This window comes from Notolabrus celidotus, chromosome 15, assembly GCF_009762535.1.
Source record: "Notolabrus celidotus isolate fNotCel1 chromosome 15, fNotCel1.pri, whole genome shotgun sequence".
NCBI classification, from domain to species: domain Eukaryota; kingdom Metazoa; phylum Chordata; class Actinopteri; order Labriformes; family Labridae; genus Notolabrus; species Notolabrus celidotus.
The window spans coordinates 13,011,277-13,037,890 of record NC_048286.1 but is presented as its reverse complement, the minus strand read 5'-3'; the positions used below and the strand labels follow the sequence as shown (position 1 = coordinate 13,037,890).

Genomic DNA, 26,614 nt, shown 5'->3' with positions numbered 1-26,614 from the left:
GCGGAGCTCACTTCTAGATGTCGTTCTATTATCATTTAGTCTATGATGTTAACTCGTGGCAATTTTATCACTGATAGTCAATTAATATACTCTGTTTTGATACACCGTTATACAACAGCTCTTCAAGATATTTTAAAATTAAACATTTGAACTCATATCCTACTTTTACACGACCAGGATCCTTAGATCAGCAGGTGGGAGTCTTATCGAACGTAATTTATCGAGATCACTCCATAAATTATTTTTTTCCAAATTTAAAATACAATAAACAAAAATCTACGTCACGCAAAACTATTGTATGCATATTTAGGTCTTTCCAATGTACATTAAAACAAGTTTTTAAAAAATCACATTAAAACAAGTTTTAATGTGATTTTTTATGAAAAACGAGTTATCCTCATTGAACCATGATCAGTGAAAATTAAAGAACACCATTGCACAAAATATTAATTCAAATGGTTAGTAATGGGGTTAATAATGAGATTTAAATGTTTATTCAGATTGATTTTGGTTCTGACACTTTTGAAACATTAAATATGCCCTGGGTCAAGTTGACCCAGGAACATTGTTGCTGTCTCTAAGAAACGAACATAACAGAAAGGTTAAATGTACCCAGAGTCAAATCAAAGTCCAGTGCAGGGGCCTTTAGTTACTGTGGTCCATCTTTTTGGAACAAACTGCCTACTTACCTCAGGTCCATAACAACTGTCTCCACTTAAAAAAAAGAAAAAAGACAAAACATAATTTATTTTCTCAAGCGTATAAATGATATGACTGTTGTGACTGGATGCATGTGCAGCAACAATTGCTGCTTGTTTGATTGCTGTGTCTGATGTATGTTGGGTGTATCTATTGTTTTTCTGTTTTTATTTACTCTATTTATTTTTTGGAAAAATGTTTTTGTTTTTAATTCTCCATGTAAAGCACATTGAACTTACATGTAATGAAATGTGCTTTATAAATAAAATTGCTATTCCTACATCCATCCATGTGTTCTTCAATTGCTAAAATAACAAAAGAAAAATAAATTCAATACAATAGAGTTAATTGAAATAAAGTTTTCTGAAGTTATTTAATTAAATTATAGATTTTTAAAATCAAAAGAACTTCAGCAACCACCAAAGCAATATAGTACTTCTGCTACTGGTTTGCATTGCTAAATAATTCAGAAAGGGGAAGTGCAAAGCTGTATGTGCAACCCTTTATTTTTCTGATTTTAAGTCATCACCTAGTCCTTAATTTTTTCTGGAATACTTAAAATACTACTGACAGCTCTTTGGTTCCAAGCACACGCAAGAACATTAGGAAATATAGTCAAAGTATTCAATAAACACAACACTGATGTAGTAAAGAATGTTTTTATTCATTAAATACAAAAAAGTCCAGAACAGTGATGACTAAAATAGAACAATAGAAAAGGCACAATAATTCACTCAAAAAATCATACTGTGCCATGAAAAATAAAACTGTCTCCTTTCTTCTACTGTGGCTTAAAATAGATGGTCATCTTCCTAACATGTTTTACAATGTGTTCTACACTCAAGAGATCCTGTGGCAGTATAATGGCTTGGCATGAGGAGCAGTGTTGAGGTCAATTTTTCCCTGTAGCATCAAAATGAAGGCCTGTAGAAAAAAACAGAAATTGAAAATAAAGATGTGGATTTGATGTGACTGAACTGAAATGGGTTTGTCTAATTCAGACAATTAAACTCTTCCAATCCATAGTTATGTTTATGTCAGTATTGTTTCTTTAAAATATGGGTCACTTGTGTTTGCAATATTGTAAAATAGAGCCAAACATCCATGTTTTTGCCAAATTATAGTAGATAAACAAACACCTGAAATATCAAATTTGAACTATTAGGTATATGCATGTTGATAGCTGCTAACCAGAAAATATAGCAGGGAGGCCTTACAAGTTTCTTTAAATTCTCTTTTCCAAACTCTGAAACTAAGCAACATTGAAGCAGACCACAGTTTCTGTTTTACCGTTGGGGATAACACTATCAATGTTTATGGAAAGCACACCTGTTGTGTTTGTTTGAGTGCATGTACAGTGTATGCCTGTGTGTGTGTCTGCATGCTTCAACAGGGTGGTGGACTGACCGATGAGCACAGTGGTTTTCACAAGAAGGAGCAGACTTTCTGCGGCCTGAAGGGGTTGGTGCTGGAGGACACACCGGTAAGCAGAGGGTCCTGCAAGGCGTTCTGCATGCAAAACTGTTGGAGGTCTGCAGCTGCCTGGGAGACCTAGTGTCAAAATTTGAACCAAAGTGTAAAGCATTACAAACAAGATATATGAAAAGGGCTTACACAAGAGTGTGAAAACAGACATGACAAGAATTCAGTGGAGCTGTAAATAAATGTGTTTATCAGAAAACAGGGTAATAAATTGATTTGTTCTTATTTGACCCTTTTTTATCCATATAGAGAAACTGATAGAGATATTGAGACTTTTGAACGTAAACTAAAAACATACTTATTCAGTCTGGCTTTTATGTAGGGTTCAACAATTTTATTACTTACTTTTTACTGTTATATTGATCTAAATTTTGCTTTATTATTTGACTAATTTTAACTGTTTCTTATTTTATCTTTATTTATTTATTCATGTTTATTTATCTACTCGGTTTTATTGACATTTTTAGCCTTAATTTTATTTTCAACTCTTATCTTTACCGCTTTTAAAATGTATTTATGTCAACTATTTATATTCTTCGTATTACTTTGATGCTTTAACTTATTTTAATTACACATATCTTATTGTTGCTGGTGTGCATAAGTCTCTATTCTAAAATAATTATGATTATAAATATATATATATATATGTCTTGCCATTATTTTATTTCTGCTTCTTTCTTGTTTTCAATGGCTGTAAAGACCTTTGGGTTGCATTTTAACTTGTATGAAAGGTGCTATATAAATAAAGCTTGATTGATTGATTGATATGCAAGAACCCAACTGTCTGAAACAAAGTGATGATAGTTTTGAATATTCCATTAGTTTGTTTCTTTTATTTTATTTTAAACTTTTAGTTACTTTTTAGATGTAGGTTAGTTAATTAAGTTTCCATCATTTGAAAATAGCTCAAAAATAAGCAGTAAAATTCTTGTTAAAGAAAAACAAAGACTTATACACACGGAAAAATGTATTCAAATACAAAGCATGAAAGTCAGTCGGATTAAAAAAAAACAGCATTTTTTCCTATTATTTCATGAGGTTTTGTAAGCATGATCCAGTCTAACTCGTCTTTGATGGAGACTCGTTTGAAGTTTAATTTCATGTAATATATTGTTTAAACCCTTTTTTGGGTCATTTCATTCATTTTTGTTACAAATAACCTTGGTCTGAAGTTTTTAGAAAAGCAGTATCATATTCTTGTAAAACTCAATGAATTGGAACATCAAATGTATATAATGATTAATTTGATGCTTTGCAGAGTAATACTTTCAAACATTGGTATCAACCTCTTATTAGCCCTATCAATTCGCTCTGTTTAAAAGCTCACTATTGAATCTAAGTTCACTTTAGCTTTCCAAAGCTTAGTCTGATTTCTGTCTTTTTTAACGCCACACTGTCCGCAATAGTCTACATCAGGGGTGTCAAACATACGGCCCGTGGGCCAAAACCCGCCCGCCAGAGGTTCCAATCCGGCCCGTGGAACGACTTTACAAAGTGAAAAAATGACAGAGAAGACATTAACTGAAATTTTTTCCAATAAAAAGGTAAATACTATTCTAAATTTGTCCTCTGGGGGTCACATAAAATCATAGGGCTGACGGAGCGCACCTGAACAGCACTTCTTTCCTCAAAGTGAGAAAATAGATGACTTGCTGTTTGCATAATCCGGTTCAGATTCATAAAGACTTTTTAGAACACTATAAGATGATCCACTAACTACTAACACTAGCACTACACCCCTGCATACAACACTGTCCATCAAGCACACTGTTCGTGCTGGAGCTGAGGGATCCAAAATAATCAACTTTGCCTTGTTCATTATAATAATCTATCTGTTCTTTTGCATTAAACATTACACTCTGTGTCAGCTGAATGGGTAACCTGTGTGTTTGGTGTGTTCACAGCAGGTTTCAATAAAGTAATATCTTCTCTTATCTTAGGTTTCAGGGCTTAAAGAGTAAAATATTCGGCCCCACCAGGAGACTCAACATGGCGAAAAATACAACAGCTGTTTTTGTAGAAGGATAGTTAATTACATGTGAACATTTTCAGAATGTACTTTTTAGCACTAAAACAAAGGGGAAAATGTAGAGTTATCCTTCTCTATAGGTTATCATGTTGTGATTTTACTGGTCCGGCCCACTTCAGATCAACTTGGGCTGTATGTGCCCCTGAACTGAAATGAGTTTGACGCCCCTGGTCTACATTGTCGCCATAATCTACATTGTTGCCGTAATGTGTGTATCTTCTGGAACTATGAGGCAATGCTTAGAAAGTTTAATTTACTTACTTTCTCACTATAATGGTTAACAGGTAGCGTCAATGCTTTTTCTACAGAAACGGTGCAATATGTCATAAACCAGGTCTGGTTTGCTTAAATTAACCCCACCTTAGCCTGTTCCACTTGCCGAACATTGTAAAATATTGGTCAGATGTGTATAATCTCGAGACTTTAGCTTTCAAACTTTGTAAAATACTTCCCCTTCGGTCCAAGCGACGCCCTGCTCTGACCAGCGGCTAATCGCTAGCTCCTGGCAGCAGCTAGCACGGTTAGCGGGTCGCGGTGGAGCTTTTTCTCCCTCGTTACTTAGGAGAAAACAACAAGAACAACATAATTACCTTCACTCTGTTTATGCTCGCCTCGAAACGAAGCTGCTGTACGACTTTTTTCATGGCTACGAGATTAGAGGAACCCGACATTCTTGCTGTGTTTCGTGGAAAAGAGACGCTGGGCGGTGGGTGGGTTTGAGGGCTGGGTCTGGAGGCTGCGGAGACAAAAGTAAAGATGATCACATCCGGATTCCGGTTCTTCACATTTCTGAGACTGCAGCTCCCATTAGAGCACACCAGGGGGCGCCAAATAATAAACAAACCAACTTTCATTAAAAATCTCTTTATTGTGGAGTTACACTCATTATCAATCTAATGTCAATATATACTTTAGTTAAAATCATACTTTAGCCATGTAGAATATGTAAACAAGTTAGTCTTATGCTAAACTATCACCACTTGGTACATCCCCTCCACTGAACAGCTGATTTGTCAGTGCTGATTTGTTTGAAAATAAAGAATCTCAGGGTCATTAAAGTGCTTTCTGGTTTGTTCAGCTTTGGTGAGTGAGCAGTGCATGTCCATAATGAAACGACATAAAAGCAATGCTGCAAAAAGATGTGCAGTGTCTGGCAGCAGTAGTGGAGTCCCGCCACGATGAAGATGCTTAAGTCCATTGCAAAATCCCCCCAAAAAGGCACTGGAAGTTCAAGTGAGGCTATTCTCATCTTCACCCAGGGAGAAGATACTCAGGTCTGTACACCGTACTCTGTTTTTTGACTTAAACCGGGCATCTCCATCTTCAATGCTGCTGGAGTCTTGCCAATATCCTCGATTTGAAAGTCTGGAGGAACTTAGATAGAGACAAAATAAAGGATTAATAAAAGAGTGAAACATCACCAAAGCATCATCTGCAAGGTCTAATCTTAACTTCTTTACAAGAAACAGATCTGCTGAGCTTAAGGACACACCACATTTTTAACAAGTGTTTCATTGTTAAAATGTACTCACAAAATAACATTACCAGATGCAATAGTAATTAAATGTATGATTAATACCTGCTGTCTGGTATCAGGCGGAGTGTTCGGTACAGCTCTGTTGTGGATGGCACAGTAGCACTTTGTGTTGCTTTAGGAGTGGAGAATGTTGCGTAGGTTGAGGATTTGGCCAGTGGAGCTTTTGTGGAAGACATCCTCATCTCAGGTTCACTTTCTGAATTCAAATGATATTCAAATAATAGTTATAGAAAATACTTTTGATAATGCCTTTATAAAGAAAATCTTTCGTTATTATGCTTTATGAGATACAACAAAAATCATTGAGCATGATGTAGCGTCTGTGATTCTAAATTTGATTCTTGTAGTTTTTTTGGCGAATGTTCACTAAATTATGATGACATGATTAAGTTCCACTAATCCTTTCTGCCACAAAACAGCCTTACTACCCACATGACCTATAAACATCCATTTTGAGAGTGAGATTTCCTTAAGAATAATTCCAACTTACTGATGGATAAGGCACTTTGACCGTCAGACGAGGAAAACCTCCTGTCTGTGAAAGGAGTCATGTTCAAAAACTGATTCTTGAGCCAAGCAGAACGGTCCTCCTGAAAGGCTTTTTTCTTTGGAATAAAAAAGAAGGGTTATTAAAGAACGCATTAAAAGTACAACACCTGCAATATGTGGAGTAAAACTGTGCTGCCACATCAAAAGACTTGAGTACCTCTCTCCCCAGGCGAATGGCAGCCTCTGTGAAGTTCTTCCTCTCCCTCTCAAAGTTCCTCTTCTGTTCCTCAAACAACCTCCATTCTTCCTTGAGGCGCTCTTTCTCCTCCAGTGTGTAGCAGTCATTAAGAAGAGCTGCCGTCTCATCGTCAAATGATGTGTTCAGTTGTTGCTGCAGAGGCATAGAAAGACAAACATATATTTTAGACTTACTTTCCAAATTATATTCAGTAAAGTATCAAACAGGCTGAAACTGACCTGGAGGAGCTGCTGCTGTGCATGAATGAACTCTTTACACTGCTGCACTTCATGTCTCATCCTTTCCATCTCGTCCTCATGGGTCTCTCTTGGTATCACCTCTTTATTGGACTCCAGCTGATTCTGCACCTGTAAGGCTTTAAAAATAGATCCATCAGTGGTTGGTTATCTCAATTTCCAAGAATACAGAGTGGTTGTAAGCTCCAATAACAGCTTTGCTATTAAGCAGAATCAAACGTTCTCATAAACTCTGGTGCTGCATGTACCTTGGCTGTCTAATTTCTCCATGTGGCTCCTCAGTCTCCTCCACTGCTGCCGGATGCTGTTGGTGAGCTGTTCCCTTGCATGCTCACAGGACTGGTCCAGAGTTTCCCTGCTGGAGTCAGCTGTCTTCTCCTCCCCATCTGAATCCAACTGAGACAAATTGTCAAATTTCATACCCATACAAGTAGCTGCAACGGTTTAAGTAGTTTTAAACATGGAGTGTTTCATTTCAAAGAATGAAAAACAGAACACTGTCTCAGTAAAAAACATAGATTAATACAGCTGGTAGATGGTTGTTCATCCGTCAGAAAAAACAGCACACTGAATGCCACTTAATAGTCATCTGTACATGTTCCAGAATGTATGTACTATGTAGTATAACCATTGGAAAAAAGTATTAAAACTACCATCTCCTGGCTGTCCTCAGCAGAGGCTCCTCTGGTAGAAGGCTGCCGTGGACTCAGGATGTGTATCATCTCTTTCTTCATCTGCTGGAGGACTTTCTTGAGCTCAGCGTTCTCCAGCATCAAAGACTTCTGAGTGGCCTCATAGTCGCTGAGCAAGGACTTGTACATGTCCCCCTCGTGGCTAAAAAGAGATACGAACAGGTGCAGTTATCAGCTTGATGATAGCACGACATGAAGTGCAATCACAAGGTATGAAAAGGCTTCAATAATACCTGGCTGTCCCTTTTGCATTCTTCCAGTGGCTCCTTTTTCCATCTGACCGGCCCAAGCTGTTCAGGACATCGATAGCTTTCAAAGAAAAATGAAAAGCCAACACTTTAAATTAACTTGTTCTGCAAAGAGGTAATGATGTTATTTTCACTGAAGACCAGCATACATACATAGTTTCTTCTCCTTTCTATCCACCAGTAGTTGACTGAGGCGTTCTTTGAGTTTTGTAGCTTCTCTTTCTTTTCTTTTGGCATCATGACTGTACTGAGAGGCACGACTGGCAATGATACTCTGCAGCTTCTGAACCTGAACCAGAGGGTTGAATCATGAGTCTGGAGAGCTAATGCAGACTGTATGTTGTTGTATATTTAGTAAAAATCAATGTTGTGTTGCTTATTAGGAGATTAAGTTTTACCTCATCTTTTTCTGTTTTCAGACAGCTCTGCAGTGTCTTAATCTTGAGCTGCAGCTGCCTCTCTGTCTCATGCAGACCAGATTTCTCTCTTATGGACAGCTCCAATTGATCCTAGAGGAAAAAACATAATAAAAGATGGGAGCAGTGAAGTGAGTGATAATTTGCACAAGCCTTAAGTCCAGGGATAAAGCTAAAAGAGCTGATTACTGAGGCCCGTTTCAGGAAGGAGGTTCATCAAAATCTGAATGTAACTTTGAACTCTGAGCAGGTAAATCAACTTAGAATTCCCTGTTCAAACAGATGATTTGAGTTTGTTCAAACATCTCTGAGTAGATTCACTTGGAATTCAGCACAACAAGACAACATTAACAGAGTGCTGATGCATCGATCCACTGCAGCAACAGGAAACAAAAAGCAGTCCTCTTACTTTACGTCACTTGAGCTGGAAATCCAGAAGCAAAACAAAGAGAGGCAGTGTGGGAAAAATGCTGATTGTGCCAGTGTATAAGTTTGAATGTAGTGAAAAGGCCTGACAGGCTCGAAATATAAATACAAAGGAAGCCTAAATATCATTATGTAGCTATTTCAATGTGCATAGCTTTATCCCCAAGATAATGTGGTTTTACACCATAGACTGGATAAATAATGGACGTAGTATCCGTGACGTCCCCCATCTGTTTCTAAAGCCCTTCTTTGAAGCCAATCATCGGTGGGAGCCATATTGGATGTGCTGAAGTCAACCTTACTGCTGTCAACTGGTGCGAGTTAAGAGGCAGGCTGTGAGCCTCCTCCCCAACAGCAGTGTTCCTGCCTGTCAATCAAGTCAGCTATGCCCCACATAATGGAAAACTGGTATTCTTAATATCTTTGAAATTGCTGCGTTATGAAAAAAATTCCCCCCCCGTACAGTGTTTGCCAACAGAGAAATGAACTATCCAGACTACACTTGTTATTTTGTACCAGGCTGTGAACATGTTTACTTCCGCTGTAAAGATCATCTTTTTGAGTTTGTGTGTATGTGGTTTCCGGTACTTCCAGAGCCAGCCTCAAGCGGACACTTGAGGAACTGTAGTTTTTAACACTTCCGCATTGGCTTTAATTCTCGCGGCAGGAGGTTGCTGCTTGTTTTACACACATTAACTCCCATTTGCAAAAAAAAACAAAAACAAAAACAGTGCAACAAGAATCTGCTCAGATGTAAGAAGACGTTCATCTTGGGTAATGTTATTTCAACAGGTTATATTATCTGGAAATGACAAAACATGTAGCCAGGGTCTTAAAATCCTCTCCCAAAGTAAATATCAGTCTCTGTTGAGTAACACAGCTCGTTCATCTATAGGCTCCTCGATAAAAGGACATTCCATGCACGAAGAAATAGTACATTTTATAAAGGCTAGTATGCCTCACAGACATTAAAAAAAAACATTTGGATTCTTATTTAGGCAACTGGTGAATCTGTATTGACACACATGTGATACAGACTTAATAAATGCCTGTGGATATGAAACTGAGTTTATGGTTCAGTAAGACGGAGGAGTCAGAGAGAAACTCTGGGTTCATTGAAGAAACCCTGCTCCCAACCAGGAGTCAGTGCTTTCAGCTACCTCTCCTCCTGGAAAGGGATTAAGTTACCTTTTTTCTTAGGTTTGAGTTACCTTCCTCTCTGAAATGGAAAACCAAGAGATTCCCTCATTTCAAGCTTCACAGACACAGGGTAGGTGCCAAACCTGCTTTATGCAATGGGCCTGAGAGTAAATTCTTCAAGTTGGTTTGTACTATCTGAAGCTCCAAAATCACACAATGTGTACACATCCACATTTTCAGAAGTAGTTCCTGCATCACTCCATATTCAAAGAACTTTGGTCCCTGCACTCTCAAGTTTAGATATTAGAAGAATGATTAACCTTGCATGCAAACAACTGTCCAGATACAGAGATCATAAGAAGTAGTAAACCTTTGGACCTTAGTTCCTTAAAGGTTAGTCCTTGTTTGGTTTCTGTCATATAATTAGTCAAAATAAATCATCATTTCAGGTTTGTATGCTTCCTTTCTGCCCTCTAGTGGTGAGCAAACTATAACTGCACCCAGATACAGACCCAACATAGTCTGTGTATATACTGTGTGTAATACATGCCTTGAGTCTGGAATTGTTCATCTGTACGTGTTCCAAAGAGCTTGATTTCTTCAACTGCTCCCTCTCAAGCTCCTCTAGTGAGCACATGTTGCGTCGATGAATCTGGAGCAGCTCATACATGGCGTTCAGGGCTGGCACTGCATTCAGACTGGCTTCCCCCGATGAGGTGGCCTCGATACATGTCGAGGAGAGGCCTAGTGAGACCAGCTCCTGTAGAGGAGAGAGAACAAATTATAATAGACATTAGTGAATGACTGCAACGGAAAAATTATGAATTGCAAAAATACCACATTTTTAATTTTAATTTAATGAAAACAATATCGAAACCAAGATATTTACACACCTGATTGACGTATGTAATGCAGTGAGGAATGTTATCTTCAGTGCAAAAGGCACTTAACATATTGTAGGAGCTTCTCAACAGAGGGGGTAAAGAGGAATACATCGACACAAGGTTGTTCTGCCTTGACGGGGACATTGTCACATGTGATATGCTGGAGATCTCATAGTTTCCTAAAAACAAAGAACAGAGAGATGAACATTCTAGGCCTATTACAACTACTTTCACATGTGGGGCAGCTTGAAATAGGTTGCTTCCCTAGAATGAGAACACAAATATGGGTCACCTCTAACAGATCCCAGAAAAGCACAGCAGAGTCTTTAAAATTAGAAATTTACCCATAGATGTCCCTAATGGCACAGTTGTCCACCACTCTCCCATATCACCGACACATCAGGGTAGGAGGATGAGAGGTCATGAGCTACCAACACGGGGGGTGTATCAGTCAGACGGTGGATCCAAAGCTCACACTGGTACAGAGCCCTGCAATGGAACATGAAACTATGAGATAAACCAGCAAAGGATAATCTGGGTCTGCTGCTTCCACTGCTATACCCACACAGGATTAACTGTAAAAAGTGTGCCAACGGGACTCGTATTGTGGTTTAAGAGGGCTCTCCTATTGGACACTGATGACTAAATCACAAGGCAGTAAGATGATCTCTGCCTCAAGCCAAAGGCTTTATCCAGATAAATTTAGAGAAAACTATCTCCGAGAGGCTAAATGCAAGAGTGCATGTGTATTTTTGACTTTGTGCCCCCAGGACAATATTATGATCTCACATGTGTTACTGTGAAACAAGCTCAACCAGATATGAGCTATTGCCACTCCCACAGCTTCTCAATGTAGTGATGTCTGAACTTGTGTTCAGGGGCTCGTCAGGTACATTGTGTTGATGAACAAACCTTGCAGTCATGTTCACTTATTAAAAAGGTAGAAGCTTGAGAGCACACAACTAATAAACACAGGTGCCTGTTTCCAGTGATGGACAATGTACACAGCCTCATTACTTAAGTCAAAGTATAGACACTCCAGGTCAAATATTACTCCAATACAAGTGAAAGTTGCTCTGTCGGATTATTACTGAAGTACTGAAGTACTTGCTTTTAAAAATACTTAAGTATTCAAAGTATTTTTTATAATATATTTTTTAATATCTCAAAATGTTGCATTTTCACAATACATAAATGCAGTCAAGACTACATAGGAGTACATTCTGTTACATCATGCTTATCTAGAAACCATTATTTTAAATCTCTAAAAACTATACCATGAAATAAAAACAGCAACTAAGTTACTCCAAGCACAGACAACTTAGTTTGAAATGTTTACCTGGAATTAAACAAATGTAACGTAGCTCAACACACTTTCTCAGGTTGGACAGTTGGACAGAAACAGGGAGAACATTTCAAACCTCTAACACGGGCTGAAGATATGACCATGGGTGCACAGGTGGAGAATTATAGCCATCATTACCACCTCTAAATGAACTGTCTGATCTGAATGAAATTTGCTCTGTTTTTGCTCCAGGTTCTACCGTGGAGATGCACGATATACAGGTATGACTAAACCACTGAGACAAACAGAACTACATTAACACATTTTACTGTCTTAGGGATCAGATTTCAGAAAAGAGAAGGAAATTCACGAGCTGACTTCAAAGCAAAAGTAGTGAGTAACTAGAGCAGAGATAGAAATGTAGTGGAGTAAAAAGTACAATAATTGTCTTCTGAATGTAGTGGAGTAAAAGTAATAAGTTCCCCCAAAACAATACTCAAGTAAAGTGCAGGTACTCAAAACATGTACTTAAGTACAGTACTCAAGTAAATCTACTTTGTTACTGTCCACTGCCTGTTTCCCAGCAAACTCTCACCTTATCTCACAAACCAGAAAACATACACAACCTTTTATCTTCAGTTACACTAGCCGAGACCGAGACAGTGTGGTTTCCTATCCCATTATGCAAGTTATAGTGGTCTCCACCATAGACTGTGTATGAAAATATACATCATGTACAGTCTATGGTCTCCACATCGTAAGAATTAAGCTTTAATTTGGCGTAACGTAATGACGTTACCACTTAACGTTTGAGATGTTTGCTAACGGGTGTTCTTTGCTAAACCGTATTTTTTTTTATATCTTTGTTGATTATCGATCTTCACCTGTAACATCGCCTACAACTTCAAAGCTTAATGTTATTCGATGTTATGAATTACTCCGAATACACAGACCCTTCAACCTCCTACGTTTCATACGCAGAGTTTACAGCGTTGTTTACATACAGCCTATGGTTATTTAGCGTCTTTTGCTATCTGTTATGTTAGCAGTATGCTGTGTAAAACATACTCACGGGAACGGTGTATATCAAATGGGTCAACTCAATCCGATAGTTGCCAAGTTCGGCGATGTTTGTAATATTAACACAATGTTTCCTCATTAAAACACCTCCTGGTCCTGTCCCGAGCTGTCACCTTCTCAGGAGCAAAAACGAGCATGAAATCCTCCCTCGGTGTTGATGTGGGGTCAAGCGGAGAAGTCTCGACAGTCAGCAGGTAGGCTGGCTCGGCTGGCTCTGCTGCTGCAGCTGATGGTGTTTTTTTGAAGTCTTTTCCTCCACCGGCTTCAAACCAAACGTCTTTGTTATTGGAGGCTGCGTTGTTAGGTAACCAGTAAGAGAGTCGCACATTGGATGAAAACGTGTCCATGGGGCGATTATGTAAATTCTGTCAGGTGTGAGAAAGCACAGCAAAGGACTCCCGTGGGAGCAAGAAGCAATGCTCACCTCCTCATAGTGAGTTAATTGAATCAATGCATTATCCAATTTACGTTTATTTGCATTTGGATGCATTTTTTAAATTGTTAATCATTGGAGCACAATGTAATGATATTAGACCCTCCGGCTCCTCTCTTTTAGCTGTTCCTAAGAGCAGAACAAAAACATTTAGTGACGCTGCTTTCAGCCACTACGCTCCCAAACTATGGAACAGCCTGCCGGAGGATCTAAGTGGTGATATTGAGACTTTTAAACATAAACTAAAACGTATATTCAGTATGGTTAAACAATTTTATTACCTACCTTTTACTGTAATATTGATTTAAATGTTGCTTTATTATTTTAGTAATTTTAACTGTTATCTTATTCTATTTTTGTTTATTTATTTATTTTATTAATCTACTCAGTTTTATTGATATTTTTAGCCTTATTTTTATTTTCAACTCTTATCCTTACCCTTTTTAATGTATTTATTTTAACTATTTGTCTTCTTAATTTTGATACTTTAACTTATTTTAACTTTTACACATATTTTATTGTTGGTGTGTATTAGTCTCTATTTTATTTTATGTTATTTTAATATTCATTTTTATTATCTTTACCATTACCATTATTATTATTATTTTCCCCGAATACGTCTTGCCGTTGTTTTATTTCTGCTTCTTTTTTTGTTTTTCAATCGCTGTAAAGCACTTTGGGTTACATCTGATTTTTATAAAAGGTGCTATATCAATAAAGCTTGATTGAAAACTTGATTGCTTGATTGCTTGATTGATTGATTGATTAATTGATTGATTAAATGATTGATTGACTGATTGATTAGTTGATTGATTGATTGATTGATTGATTGATTGATTGATTGATTGATTGATTGATTGATTGATTGATTGATTGATTAATGTCCCACTTGTAATGACTTTTGATACGCTATCTTATACATGCTGTTCCTTAAAACAGGGGTTTCCAAAGTATGGGTCGGGAACCCTGGGGGGGTTGGACGACACAAAAGGGGGGGTCATGAGATGTCTTCAAGAATGTTTTGTTTTTATTATTATTATCTGTAAAATGTTCAGTAAACCCTCTGAGACAATCCTTGTAGTTAAGAAAAGAGAGATACAGAGATTTATTCGAAATACAACTATAAACTTCAACACATGAAAAGCATTCAATTATGATTCAATTTACTACAACTAAGAGGTTTCGTTCATTCTGATTAACTTAGAATTTCAAACCAAAAAGTTATTTCACTTTTGAATATAAAAAGTAGTATACCCCAGGGTTTGTAAAAAGAAACAGATTGTTTACATTTTTTTGTTCTTATTGATAAAAAGAAAATGAATCATCAAGAAACGTATAAAAAAGATGCCTATCAATTTTAAAAACATTACTGGACTGAGAAGGGATTTGTTGTTTGTGCATATTGATATTGAAATTATATCTAAAAGTTTTTTACACCTGAAAAAAAAAGAGAAATGTGCAAGGTCTTAAAATGAGGAAGTTATGCATTTCAAGTCAGTAGTGTTCAGAAACCTGAGTGAAAAGTCCTACTGCAGAGCAATATATTTTAAAATCTATTTAAATATCAATATCTTAATTTGTCTTTTTCTTAATACAGTATGGACTGTTTGTGGCTTTATTCAGTCACACTTGATATGCCAGCCCTTTAGAAAAATCCACATTTTTCTAACTTCATCCAAGGCAGCAGCATGGAGAGAGGCAGCAGGAAGCTGGCTCTTCATCAGTCTGGTATCTTCCAGACTCAGGCTGGTCCCTGCACTCTGCTATGAAGGCCTGAAGCTGGGACACTGGCGCCATGTCCTGCTGGTTATGCTGCAAAACAAAAAAATCTTCAGTGTTACGACACAAAAGTGTCAAACATCTCTCTACAGTTTGTGATTTCAGGTAACTCAGACTGACCTTGATGGTCTCATATGTGTCCGTTATAAGAGCGATGAAGAGGCTGAGCACCATGTAGATGAAGAGGGAGATGAAGGAGTAGAGGTAAAGTCGGCTGAAGAGCCACACCATGTAGCTCTTATCTCTCATGTTCAGGAAGGTGGCGTACATGTCGTCCCCGTTGATAAGAGAGAAGAGGCACTCTGTCACTTTGTCAAGTGTTCGGAACTGGAAATAAATGTTTTAATAAGTAAGTTTGAATATTTCTTTGTCCCCAGGACACAGCTACTTCAAGGCTGACAATTGAATCAGATATTTAGACCTTTGCTTTTATACCTTGTCATGGTAAGGCCCAAGGACAATCCAACCACAGAAACAGTACCCAAGGTAGATCATGGCAGCACAACAGCAGAATCTAATCACATTTGGAAATGCCCCTCTGAGGGTCAAGATTAAGATCTGAAAAAGAATACGGTTTTAGGTTCCTTTGGGTATACATACACTGCTTTAAACAGGTTGTCAGAAGCTTCATGCAGAAATTTTAAAAGTAGAAGAACATCAAAAAGCTGTCATGTAAGTTCTTACATTATATTTCTTGAAGAATCCAAGGTAACGGATCACACCGACCCAGACGAGCATTGTGGCTGTTCCCAGCAGGATACTGCAGACATCATAGTTTGTCAGGTACTACAAAACGAAAAAAGTACAAATAGAAGATATGTTAAATCTGATCTATCATGAAGAAAGTGGATTAATCAGTTTAAAAATGTGGCCAGTAAAAAACAAACCTTTGTTTGTATTCCAATTTTGAGCACAGACCCAGCGATGGTCAGTGTGTCGCTGATGATGATAAGGATGTACCAGCCATTCACAAACTCCATGCGGTCTGACCAACTCACAATTTTCTTGAAGTAGGCGTGGAAGAATATGTTGAACTCCTGCAACAGAGACACTCAGTTAATGTAAAACACATCTGCCAAATAACTGCAACACAAAGCAGTATTCATTCCCAGTTATGACGGATGGATTTCTTAATTTTCACATAAAATAACTATACATTTTAATTAATTAATTTATTTATTTATTTTTACATTGTGTTTTTGGGCATTTAGACCTTTAATGGATAGGACAGCTGAGGGGGAGAGGGGAAATGTGGGGAGTGGGGGAGGACATGCAGTAAATGGTCGAGGCTGGAATCAAGCCTGCGACCTCTGCAACAAGGGCTATGGCCTCTGTACATGGGGCACGCGCTTAGACCGCTAGGCCAACAGTGCCCACATTTTGAATTTTAAGAGGTTTATAAGACAAGAAATTCTGACTCTGATTTAAAATTCATTTCAAAATACAAATTCAGATTTTTTTAATATTGAAAATTCAGTCCTCTCTTTTTCTCATTCATATATTTGTTTATATATTTGTAAATGTTATTATTACAATGTTTTAAAATTATATTTTTGGGCATTTTTGACTTCATTTGATAGGACAGCTGAAGAGAGGATTATAACCTCTGTATATGGGGCGCAGGCTTAAACTGCTAGGCCAACAGCATCATCAGTCACTTAAAATGAATTAAAATTAATAATAAATAAATAATAAATGAATGATTATTATTATTATTATTATTATTATTAATAATGATACATTTATTTATAATGCACCTTCATTTGGCGCAAATCTCAAAGTGCTACATAACACATCATTAAAAGCAACAGGGTAAAAAGTAGAGTTTAAAAACAAGACAGTAGGAAAAATGTAAAAAGTAAAAAAGACAAACATTTAAATTCAATTAAAAACACAACAGTGGATAACACTAAGGAAATGCCTCAATCCTTCTTTAATGAAAACATTTTACTCTTAATGTTTTCAGCCTTAAAGTACAAGTACAAGTCTATATTATACTCACCACATCTTAAAGGCTCATGACAATAGCTGCTATCCTGCATATTACTTCACATAACAGTACAACAGAATGTGAGCTAAATGCACCTGTACATTCATCTGTGTTTGAGCTGGTAATCTATTGACTTGTTCTTCTCTACTTACAAACTGCAGCTGGATGCCATTGATGACAGACCGCAAGCAGAGGATGAGAGAGGTGAGGCAGGCGAGGATGACCACAGAATCAAACGACATTAGGAGGTAATCGTTCTTGTCAGCTGCAAAGCAGAGACAAACACTGCAGGTAAGAAGTTGCAAGGACAGTTTGGTAGTTTTAACAGAGGCTGTGTTTTACAGGTGGCAGAATAATGTCAGTGTGCGCCCTGCTGGCATGTGAAGTAATAATCAGTATGTGTATTTGAAAGGGTCATCATACAACAAAGAACTAGGATGACAGTGAGTTTGGTCTAAAACTTACAAGTTCCTTCCACATTCCAGTCTCTGCATTCATAAATTCTGACATCATTTTCAACATCAACCTTTATCCTTCCACTGTGTGCTCGATTGTCAAACATGATCTGTATAATAAGACAGAACAGTTTGCAAACATGAACATGACATGTCTCTGTTTTAATATCCTATGATTGTAGATAATGATGTCACCCACCATGATATGGAAGTCATAGCAGTCTGGCAGCTCATGGTTGCGCACAGTCTGCAGATTGATGGTTTTCAGAGTTAGGTAGATGCTCACTGATAGCAGCCTGGAAACACAAACACAAATTAGGAGGTAGATCTCTTAACTAGATCTCTTATCACTTGGCATGAAACCAGTATTTTCAGTTTAGTCACCTTTTGAAATCTAAGGAGAAGTTCACAAGTGTCGCCACGCTGCTGTTGTCGACCGACTGCACGGGGAAAATGGAAACACAATCTGTGAGGAGAAAACACAGACAGTGAGTCCAAAAGCACCTAGATCACTTAGTCAGTGGATACAACTCATTCTTCTGGCTGCACTAATGCAAGCTTCCTCTTTTTTATTCAGTCACAAGTAAATCCACAGAGATTATTTTCCATTCATGCAATGAATCAGTGTCCACAAATACTTCCTGCACAAAAAATCTGACAATACATATACAAAAAAAAGTTGTTTTATAGCTTCCCATGAATATGTTTGATGAATTTATAATTTTTTTAAGGCCTTTATGGAAAAATGCTTACACTTACCTTTATCAATATGTGGGTCGATGTGAAAGGTCTCATTTCCGGGATCGATGCTGCCGTTTCTGTAAAACTCTTGACACACAGACAGAGGAGTGTACTTTCCATCAGTCCTCTCGTATGCAAGATTACCCACTGTCAGGTTTTGGAGATTTATGTACTGAAAAAGAAAATTGTATAAATGAGAAAGAAACACTTTTACATGCATTAACTCATAAATGTTAGCTTTCAAATCCACAAGGGACTAGATTTGATGTACCCTGTTGATAATGTAGTACATGTGATCATACACATCTGCTTTGGTGTACAGTGCGTAGCTTCCCAGATGATGATCCTTGTATCCTTTTAGAAACAGGTGTCTAAATGTCATGAGGTTTTGTTCCTTAAAGGTGACCATCATTTCGTTGCTCAGTCCAAAGGAGACTAACTAAAGCAGAGACAGGGAAGAAACAGTTAAAACAGACATCCATACCCTCTGTGTATATTCATGACTTATGTAAACAAGGAACCAGAGGCTCCTGTGTGCTACCTGGACTGTGATGATCGCAATTTTTAATATTTGTAACATCATTTTCCATGGCTTCCGACCCCTTGCTTTGTATTTCTCACAAGGGTTCATGAAGAAGTACTTGAGCCTCCGTCTGAAGTCCTCCACCATCTTTGACTCCAGGGTGCGGGTGCTCCATCTGCAGTGGCCGTTTAGCCTCCTGCTGTCTGACCTCCCCGCCAACAGCTGCTCAGTGTCTTCCATTACACAGATTGTCCTGTTTTCGGAGAGTTTTTGCAATTCTTTCTTGTTATAGTTAAGCATTGAATGTATGACAGAGATGTGTTGAAGGTGAGGTTCAACCATTCCTGTCATTCTGATGTTTATCTAACTGGTTCCCCTACATACACTCACAGCTGCTGTTCTCTCAACTTTCAAAAAACTCTGTTTTGAGTTCATATTAATTAATATAAAATAAGCTACAATGCACCAAAACACATAAAAAAATGTTCAGTAGAAGCATCTAGCTTTTCTTAACTGACTTATAAATAAATGTTGCAGATCTGCTTGTGACAAAAAGAATATATAAGGTAGAAAAAATGCACTTCAATTATTTTTGTAGTAAATGACTTCACATTGTGGACTTTGAGTTTAAAATCTTTGCAGGAAAATGACAACTCATGCCAAATCAAAATACTTATGTTGTAAATCTTAGTGTTATTATGTTTATGCTGGCTTAAACAGTAAAGAAAAACAAACTCAGACATACTTTACAATATTACAACACAATAATTACAATAATAATAAATAGATTACCTGTTGTGCACCAGCCGGTCAAAGAATGACTACTTCAACACTCCTCTGTATGAAGACCAGGCGGTGCAGTCATCACACCAGCCTCCACCACAATGACTGTCACTCCTCTGCGTCATTCTATGCTTTTCCAGTTTTTCCAAAACAACTGTTACAGCTCCTCACTAACAGAGTCTGCACAGACAGAAACTGACATCTGAAGCTAAAGGTTGCAGGTTTTGTTGATGATGTCAAAAAAAAACAAAAAAAACCAGAGATGATCTTTATAAAATCCATAACAGTTACTAATAAAAACAAGACACACACGTTGAGTCCAGTTGAGAAACCTTTAGTATGTGATTGAGTATAACACATAACCAGTGTACCAGTGTATACAGTGATAAGCAGGGTATAGTTTGAATTTCACAATATGTTTTCTTATTCAAGAATTCTGTAGTGACAAAAAAGTCAAATCAACTTCTTCCGCTTGAATCAGCACAGACATGAACAAGAACTCATTGCTTAAAGCTACGTCGCTCAGGCAAACAAAGGTAGCATCGTCCTACACATCATAATCTCAAGTAGACACTCCAGTGGATAAGACTTTATCACAGCACCTGAATAGTACCTGCCATGTGTTCACACCATGCAAGTTCATCGAGAAATCACACCATAGATAAAGAGAAGAAGAGAGGAAAAGGTAAGAGTAGATGAGTGAGAACTGCACAACAACAAAAAAACGCAATGCTTTTATAAATATAGATCAATGTGTTTGAAAAATGTGTATTGAAAAGAGTTAAGTACCCAAAGCAGGCACTGTGTGTTGTGCTCTTCCTTTTAGTTTCTCTTTAAAATAATTTTGCTAGTGTGACTTCAAGATAAATAGACAACGCTCTTGCACACCTGACTTCATTTTTCTGCATTTGACATTTGTGAAATATATCTTATTTTGTTTTTAAAAAGGTTTTACATGTACATCTGCTGAGAAATACATTTGGCTTCAACCGAAATCTAAGGCTACACATTGGCAACAGACTTTTATGATAAAACATTATAAAAAGCTGTTTTATTATGTTGCATCTAATGATCATTTTCATGGTTTGATGATTGAAGTTTGGTCTGTGAAAAAAATGTGAATTGGTCTTCTGTCTGACCAGCAGTAAAAAAAAACAAGACTTCTCATATACTATCATGAAGAACAAAGACAAGCAGCTAATCCTCACATTTAAGAAACTGCAGCAGCAAATATTTTGCTTGAAAGTTACTGAAACAATAAATCAATTAAAAAAATAGTTTGCACTTTTTTCCATCCATCAAATAATCATTTCATTGATTGATTGTTTCAGCTTGAATAGCAGTAGTGCACCATGTGCAGCACCTTTTGTTTGTTTATAGAAAGCACTGTGGGACACAGTGAGAGACAACAATGGTAGAGGCTTTAGTTGAGTAGATAGTGCTTGTTTACAAGGGACTGCATGTGAACTGTCCTATTGAGATGTAGAATTAAAAGGGGCTCCTGTCTGATATTGGAGTGAGTGAGCGTGACCGCAGGGGCTGAAAGTTTGGGTCCCCTCCGGTGCTGGTGCATCCAAGTGCTGCAGCATCGATGTTAGAAGGGGATTCGACCATCACGTCGTCTGGTACAGGAGGGGCCCCGGGGTCCCCGGGTCTCGGGAGGCTGGAGGAGGTGGTGGAGGAAGCTATGGCGATGCTTGGACAATCTCCCGTGGACACGTCGCAGCTTTTCTGTACTGACGGCAGATTTAGTGAGGCGGCTACATCTGAAGTTGAGCAGCTTCCTTCTCCGTCAGGGTGGAACAGCATGGTAGAGTTGGTTGAAAACGACGAAGGGAGGTCGCTGGTTCTGATGCTAAGGCTGCTGTCTGATGAGGAACTAGAAGCTTTCACTGCAAAGTGGAAGGAAAGCTGAATTACTGCAACAAGAACAGATTTCAAACAACATATTTAATTGACACTGAACGTACTAACCTCTGAGGGACTCAATCTTCTCATTTTTGGCCTTTTGCACCTCATCTGTTATTTTGGCAATGATGAAGTTTTGTGAACGCATCTCCCTAATGGAGTCAGTCAATGCGTCCAGGCCACGAGGATGCTCGGCAAGTATGTCCAACAACATGGCCGTCCTCTTGGTCTGCGTAGTCCTGCAGCTGATTTCCTCTGCATCATCTCGTGCCAGGATCCTGCAGGCACGCAGGTAGTCCAGGTGGCGTTCAGCACGGATTTTGTCGCAGAGGTAGTGCCGCAGCCTGATCAGCACCTGGACATCCACAGTAGCCATGTAGAAGGAGTAAAGGAGAACAAAGTGAGCACTAAATGCCCTGAACCTGAGGGGTTAACTTTGAAAAAACGGAACTACAAGTATATTTTAACGTTGTCTGTACATAGCCCAGTCTACCTTTCTGCATGTCTGTTCCATGTCTCTCTGTCAACCCCTCCCTCTATCACATCTTTTCAGCTGAACAGATTGTTGCCCACCAATGAGTCTAGGTCTGCTCAAGATTTCTGCCTAATGAAGCAAGTTTTTCCTTGCCAGTGTCACCAAGTGCTTGCTCATAGTTTATCAATGATGCAGCACTGAGATCAAAAAGTTGCCAATGCCGTGCCACTTTGTAGCTAGTGGCCTGCTGCAGCATGTTGCTGCGTATGACATTCTCTGCCGACATGTCAGGGCCACAGACACTTTCCTTGTGATCAGCCAGTCATCAAATAGTGTTACATTACCATGTTTGATGATCATTTTGCTTTGAAAATGGTCAAATATTGTCTTTTGCTACACTTTTCCAACCTTGTTGAAATCCCATCTATTCAAACACATACTTTAGACATATTTATATTCAGAAAGATAAATCCTCAGTACTGCACTTAATGGGCTTCTAAATACACCAGTGTGTTTCATCTATCATATTAACTCTCAACCATATTTGGCTGAAGAAGGCAGAACCAGATGATAATAGAGGAGCTATTTTAGTCAGCATCCAGGTGCATGCGCAGTTTCCTTTTCTTTGTACTGCAAATGCCCATTTAGCACAGAATTGATGATTTATTTCTATGTAAATAAATAACACATCTAAAGAATGTGTTTGAATAGACAGGATTTCAATACGGTTGGAAAATGATTTTGGAGAAGTGTAGTCAAAAGACAACATTTGACAGTTTTCAAAGCAAATTGATCATCAAACATGATAATGTAAGACTATTTGAAGACTGGCCACAAGTCAAGCATGGCACAGGCAAGTTTTCACAATTAATACACAAATAGATCAGTCTGGATCTGCTCTCTGTGTACAGTACATTTTGTTGTGAACTGGTGCTTCATTATGACAATTTAAAAGTAAATCAAACTTAGTGTGGGACAGCTGAAAATCTGCTGGGTGTCATTTAAACCCACTGCAGAAGAGGATATTACCTAAAATCACTCTGAATACCCATACTGCATCTGATCTCCATGGAATATGTAGACCTTTGACCTTGTGTTTACTCCTGGTACTGTTTTTAGTAGTCAAAACCAAGCACACACTCCTTTGCCTTTACAAAACAGTGCAATCATCCTCCAATGGTTATGTTTCTAAATACTATGAAGGGTTTTGTTTCAGTGAGGCCACAGGGAGCTGGGGTGGGGTATTTCCCTCTTTACCAGGCCTGATCGTCAAACGAGGAACAAATAACACAACAAAACGTGTCCGCAGAGCTATAGGCCCACATGTATCTGTATTTTTCTACATACATAAACCTTCCCAGAGGGGTTATCTATATCAAGGCAAAGTTTGCCTGAATTGTCGTACTCACGTCTTTTTTAATCTCTGCCATTTCATCTTCAGTGAGATGAGGAACATCCATCCCCTCACCCTCAAACTGAGACTCCAGGTGTTCCGGGTGAAGAATGTGGACTGGTGCGCGTTAATAAGATAGTTATATTAAAATACACGGCACTAATAACTTAGTTAAACGCGTTAAAAGATTTGCCTTTTCATTATGTGTCGTCTAAAGTTGCTCTGCCTACTGTTCATTCAAGTTTCTGTCTCAACAATCACCGGACTTCCTGATACTGTCGAAATGTACGTCGACACGAGAACAATCGAAGAAGAGAGGCGGACGCATTGCCACACTCCGGTTTGATTTATGAGCTAAATGATCCGTAACAAGCTCTACACTGACGGTGAAACCTAAAGACAGAGTGAGAAACTGTTGTCAAACTTTCCTCCTGTTGAGCCCGTCGTGGCGTCTGTTTTCAAGATCATTTCTGGTACAGGTGAAATGCTTTTCCAGCAGGGTCCACTGGGTGGCGCTGTTGGATCTGTTTACGCTTGAGCACACAGTTCTTTAAAATACAGAGGATGCTGTGGTGGGTTTTCTACGGAAGCCCTAAAAGGACATGGTTAAATACATTTCATTTTCTAAGTTTTCTGAAGATAACAAGTTACTTTTCTAGTTATCTTGAGAAAACAAAGCGTGTTATCTTGTGAACTCTACTTATTTGGGCTGGAGGCATCAAGACAGGTGAGGCCAGCAAGCTCAAGAAGCTGGTAAAGAAGGCCCGCTATGGGGTTGGTCTAGAACTGGACAGTCAGTGGCTGAGAGGAGGTTGATGGACAAACTGCGAGCCATCCTGGACAACCCCTCTCACCCTCTCCATGATGAGCTGTGGCTGATGGGGAGCTCGTTCAGTCAACGCATCATCCCACCACGGTGCAAGACTGAACGCTTCAGGCGCCCCTTTGTGCCCACTGCCATCAGACTGTTAAACAGTAACATAGGCCACAGACTGCATCACGCTGACCACTGATCCCCCCGCCCCCTCCATGAACACATATATATCATCAATGCATTGTCTGTCACACTCCCTCATCTCATCTCGTACTGACTCTCTGACTGCTGATGACATTATAATGCATATTACATTATATTATATAATTATCTTGCTATATTATATTATGTTATATTATCACCTCATGTCAACCTGTCACTACTGAAACATTTTTAATACTGCCTGTAATTACTTCTGTTTAATCCATTTGTAACATTTACATTTATCTAAATTCCATTTGTAACATTGTATATATCTAAATTGTATTCTATCTTTATTAATCTATTTTTATTTTTACTTATTTTATTTTACCCCCCTGGGATCAATAAAGTAATATCTTATCTTATCTTATTTTGCTCTATAATGGGATCATTTATCTTGTTTTAACCAGAAAACGAAGCTCATTTTTTGTGATTTTGATCTTCAACCTGTAAGACAAATGTCTCATAACAAAATGTATTTTTATTCTTTACTAGGCAACCTTTTCTAAACAATGTCTGATAAAAAAAACAAAAACTAAAGAAATTGAAAACAGGCCTTAGCTATTAACTGAAGTCACTCTTAACCATATGTATAAAATCCCTTCTTTTATTTTTATTATGGAGCCCTAAAAGAACATGATTAAATACAATTTTGTTTTCTCTGTTTTCTCGAAATCTCTACTTATTTTTTTCGTTATCTTGGGAAAACAAAGCTTGTTATCTTGAGATAACGAAAAAACAACTTGAGATCTCGAGAAAACAAGTGAAATTAAATTGATATCTCAAGAAAACAGAGAGAAGAAATTTATTTAATCACGTCCTTTTAGGTCTTCCATATTATTCAATAATTAAGTTTTTAAATTAAAAAAATAACCCTCTCACTCTTTTTTTCACCCTTTGGAATAAGAAAATTAACTCTTAATTTTATCAGGGTGTTCTGCAATGTGATCTATTACTTTATGTGGGCCTAATGTTAATAACTAGCATACATATGCTGTTCTTTCTTCATCCTGTTCAGTGATGTTATATGCTGAAATAAGTGAAAACACCTGCGTCAGTGTGCTATGCACTTGGAAACCAGCATTGAAATTCTCACAATAAAAAGTATAATATTTGTAGTATTTTTTTCAGTGTGCTATATCAAAAAATGTTAATCAATAGGGGTTGCCTATGATTTTAGAGGTTTAAATCAGGTACACAATTTTGTAGAAGTAACTACAAACTATTATTTCTAAACAGTAAAGAGAGTGTGAACTTAGGAATGGAGAACAAAGTGTCCTCATACCTGCATCATAAACTTTCTGCAGTGCATGAGAAGAACCAAAATAACATTTCAGTAAACATATAATTAATAGTGAAGCGGCAAAACACAGGCAGTGAAAATGTAATGTCCCTGTAATCACGATTCTCCACGTATCATTTGAAGATGTGTGCTCCCTGAGGAGGTTGTTGTAAGGCCTGTTTTGTCATGTTCTGCAATGTGTTGCTGAAAAACATTAAGCAGTTAGCTGTGTTAAATGTAAATCAGGTTACAACCTTAGTCCCTTATTGTTTTTTCTTTTGTCTGTGTGATTGAATTAAAGATACAGTGTAGAACAGGTTCAAAAATGATGGGACTCCTGTTGCATCCCAGCTATTTCTGGAGGAGAAGTGCAACAGAAAGATGCCCTTTAAATGTCAGGTGTTTAAAGGGCAAACTGTATCAGGATGAGCCTTTTCAATACAAACAAGAAACAAACATTTGATTCTGAACGCTGCAGAAACTGTCCTCTGCATGCCCTCTGTATTTCGGAAAAGTTAATTATGATTCACACAAACAACAGAGAGCAGTAGCCTGGAAGTAATGTCAAATCAGCAGAGAGCGATTCAGATGAACCCAGTGTACTAGCTCGTGAGTGGCCCCATGAGAAAGAGAAAGAAAAGGTGAAATGTTTATAGAAGTGATGTAATGTACTGGATTCGATCATATCTGTACAGCTCCTATAGATATTCGTGTCCACAGTGTACAACCAGCTCTCACGTAACAGCCAAAACAAGCTTACCCCAGACCCAGTGTGGTTTTACAATGAGGAGCACTGCAAAAGTATTTCTGCCTACCCGTTCCCTGTAGCCAACACTTCTTCCACACAATTTAAATCCAATATTTTTTCTTTGTATGCATTTGCACTGAAGTATGAATGTATATAGTATCATAAAATTACTTTATACATATCTGCT

At 38.0% G+C, this 26,614-nt stretch overlaps 4 protein-coding genes across 6 annotated transcripts; all 4 read right to left on the bottom strand.

Moving 5' to 3' along the window:
- Positions 1–1,601: 1,601 nt before the first annotated feature.
- On the bottom strand, positions 1,602–4,967 carry gng5 (guanine nucleotide binding protein (G protein), gamma 5). The gene is made up of 3 exons (XM_034702641.1): positions 4,801–4,967; positions 2,107–2,250; positions 1,602–1,623 (listed from the first exon to the last, which is right to left on the bottom strand). The coding sequence occupies exons 1-2, from the start codon at positions 4,879–4,881 to the stop codon at positions 2,125–2,127; spliced, it is 207 nt and encodes a 68-aa protein (XP_034558532.1). The 5' UTR covers positions 4,882–4,967; the 3' UTR covers positions 1,602–1,623; positions 2,107–2,124.
- Positions 4,968–5,059: 92 nt separating this feature from the next.
- On the bottom strand, positions 5,060–13,529 carry ssx2ipa (synovial sarcoma, X breakpoint 2 interacting protein a). 3 transcript variants are annotated; one of them, XM_034702635.1, is made up of 14 exons: positions 13,016–13,529; positions 10,882–11,026; positions 10,547–10,716; positions 10,204–10,413; positions 8,070–8,180; positions 7,825–7,960; positions 7,657–7,732; positions 7,385–7,565; positions 6,980–7,127; positions 6,714–6,850; positions 6,454–6,627; positions 6,238–6,352; positions 5,790–5,943; positions 5,060–5,584 (listed from the first exon to the last, which is right to left on the bottom strand). In XM_034702635.1, exons 2-14 carry the CDS (start codon positions 10,922–10,924, stop codon positions 5,440–5,442), a joined length of 1,800 nt encoding a protein of 599 aa, XP_034558526.1. In that variant the 5' UTR covers positions 10,925–11,026; positions 13,016–13,529; the 3' UTR covers positions 5,060–5,439. The 3 variants fall into 3 exon arrangements, with proteins under 3 accessions (XP_034558526.1, XP_034558525.1, XP_034558527.1); XM_034702634.1 differs by having other exon boundaries at positions 12,895–13,346; XM_034702636.1 differs by having other exon boundaries at positions 12,990–13,224.
- Positions 13,530–14,722: 1,193 nt separating this feature from the next.
- On the bottom strand, positions 14,723–20,318 carry mcoln3a (mucolipin 3a). Its single transcript, XM_034702638.1, has 13 exons — positions 20,297–20,318; positions 18,842–19,071; positions 18,572–18,739; positions 18,319–18,472; positions 17,944–18,025; positions 17,759–17,855; positions 17,570–17,669; positions 17,257–17,369; positions 16,002–16,151; positions 15,799–15,900; positions 15,550–15,672; positions 15,235–15,441; positions 14,723–15,147 (listed from the first exon to the last, which is right to left on the bottom strand). Exons 2-13 carry the CDS (start codon positions 19,061–19,063, stop codon positions 15,007–15,009), a joined length of 1,659 nt encoding a protein of 552 aa, XP_034558529.1. The 5' UTR covers positions 19,064–19,071; positions 20,297–20,318; the 3' UTR covers positions 14,723–15,006.
- bcl10 (BCL10 immune signaling adaptor) lies at positions 19,925–23,896 on the bottom strand. The gene is made up of 3 exons (XM_034702640.1): positions 23,399–23,896; positions 21,581–21,869; positions 19,925–21,498 (listed from the first exon to the last, which is right to left on the bottom strand). The coding sequence occupies exons 1-3, from the start codon at positions 23,447–23,449 to the stop codon at positions 21,095–21,097; spliced, it is 744 nt and encodes a 247-aa protein (XP_034558531.1). The 5' UTR covers positions 23,450–23,896; the 3' UTR covers positions 19,925–21,094.
- Between the last annotated feature and the right edge of the window lie 2,718 nt (positions 23,897–26,614).

Bases quoted from the DNA above. Each gene is read 5' to 3' on its own strand.
- gng5 (XM_034702641.1), bottom strand. From the start codon at position 4,881: ATGTCGGGTTCCTCTAATCTCGTAGCCATGAAAAAAGTCGTACAGCAG. The intron at 2,251-4,800 runs GTAATTATGTTG...TTTTGACACTAG, and splicing joins CGAGCATAAACAGAGTGAAG to GTCTCCCAGGCAGCTGCAGA.
- ssx2ipa (XM_034702635.1), bottom strand. From the start codon at position 10,924: ATGGGAGAGTGGTGGACAACTGTGCCATTAGGGACATCTATGG. The intron at 7,128-7,384 runs GTAGTTTTAATA...AATTTGTCTCAG, and splicing joins CTGAGGACAGCCAGGAGATG to TTGGATTCAGATGGGGAGGA. The intron at 6,628-6,713 runs GTCAGTTTCAGC...ATGCCTCTGCAG, and splicing joins CACAGCAGCAGCTCCTCCAG to CAACAACTGAACACATCATT.
- mcoln3a (XM_034702638.1), bottom strand. From the start codon at position 19,063: ATGGAAGACACTGAGCAGCTGTTGGCGGGGAGGTCAGACAGCAGGAGG. The intron at 18,473-18,571 runs GTACATCAAATC...TTTCTTTTTCAG, and splicing joins TGTACTACATTATCAACAGG to TACATAAATCTCCAAAACCT. The intron at 18,026-18,318 runs GTAAGTGTAAGC...TTCTCCTCACAG, and splicing joins CGACCCACATATTGATAAAG to ATTGTGTTTCCATTTTCCCC.
- bcl10 (XM_034702640.1), bottom strand. From the start codon at position 23,449: ATGGATGTTCCTCATCTCACTGAAGATGAAATGGCAGAGATTAAAAAA. The intron at 21,870-23,398 runs GTGAGTACGACA...GTGGATGTCCAG, and splicing joins TGGCAGAGATTAAAAAAGAC to GTGCTGATCAGGCTGCGGCA. The intron at 21,499-21,580 runs GTTAGTACGTTC...TCCACTTTGCAG, and splicing joins GAAGATTGAGTCCCTCAGAG to TGAAAGCTTCTAGTTCCTCA.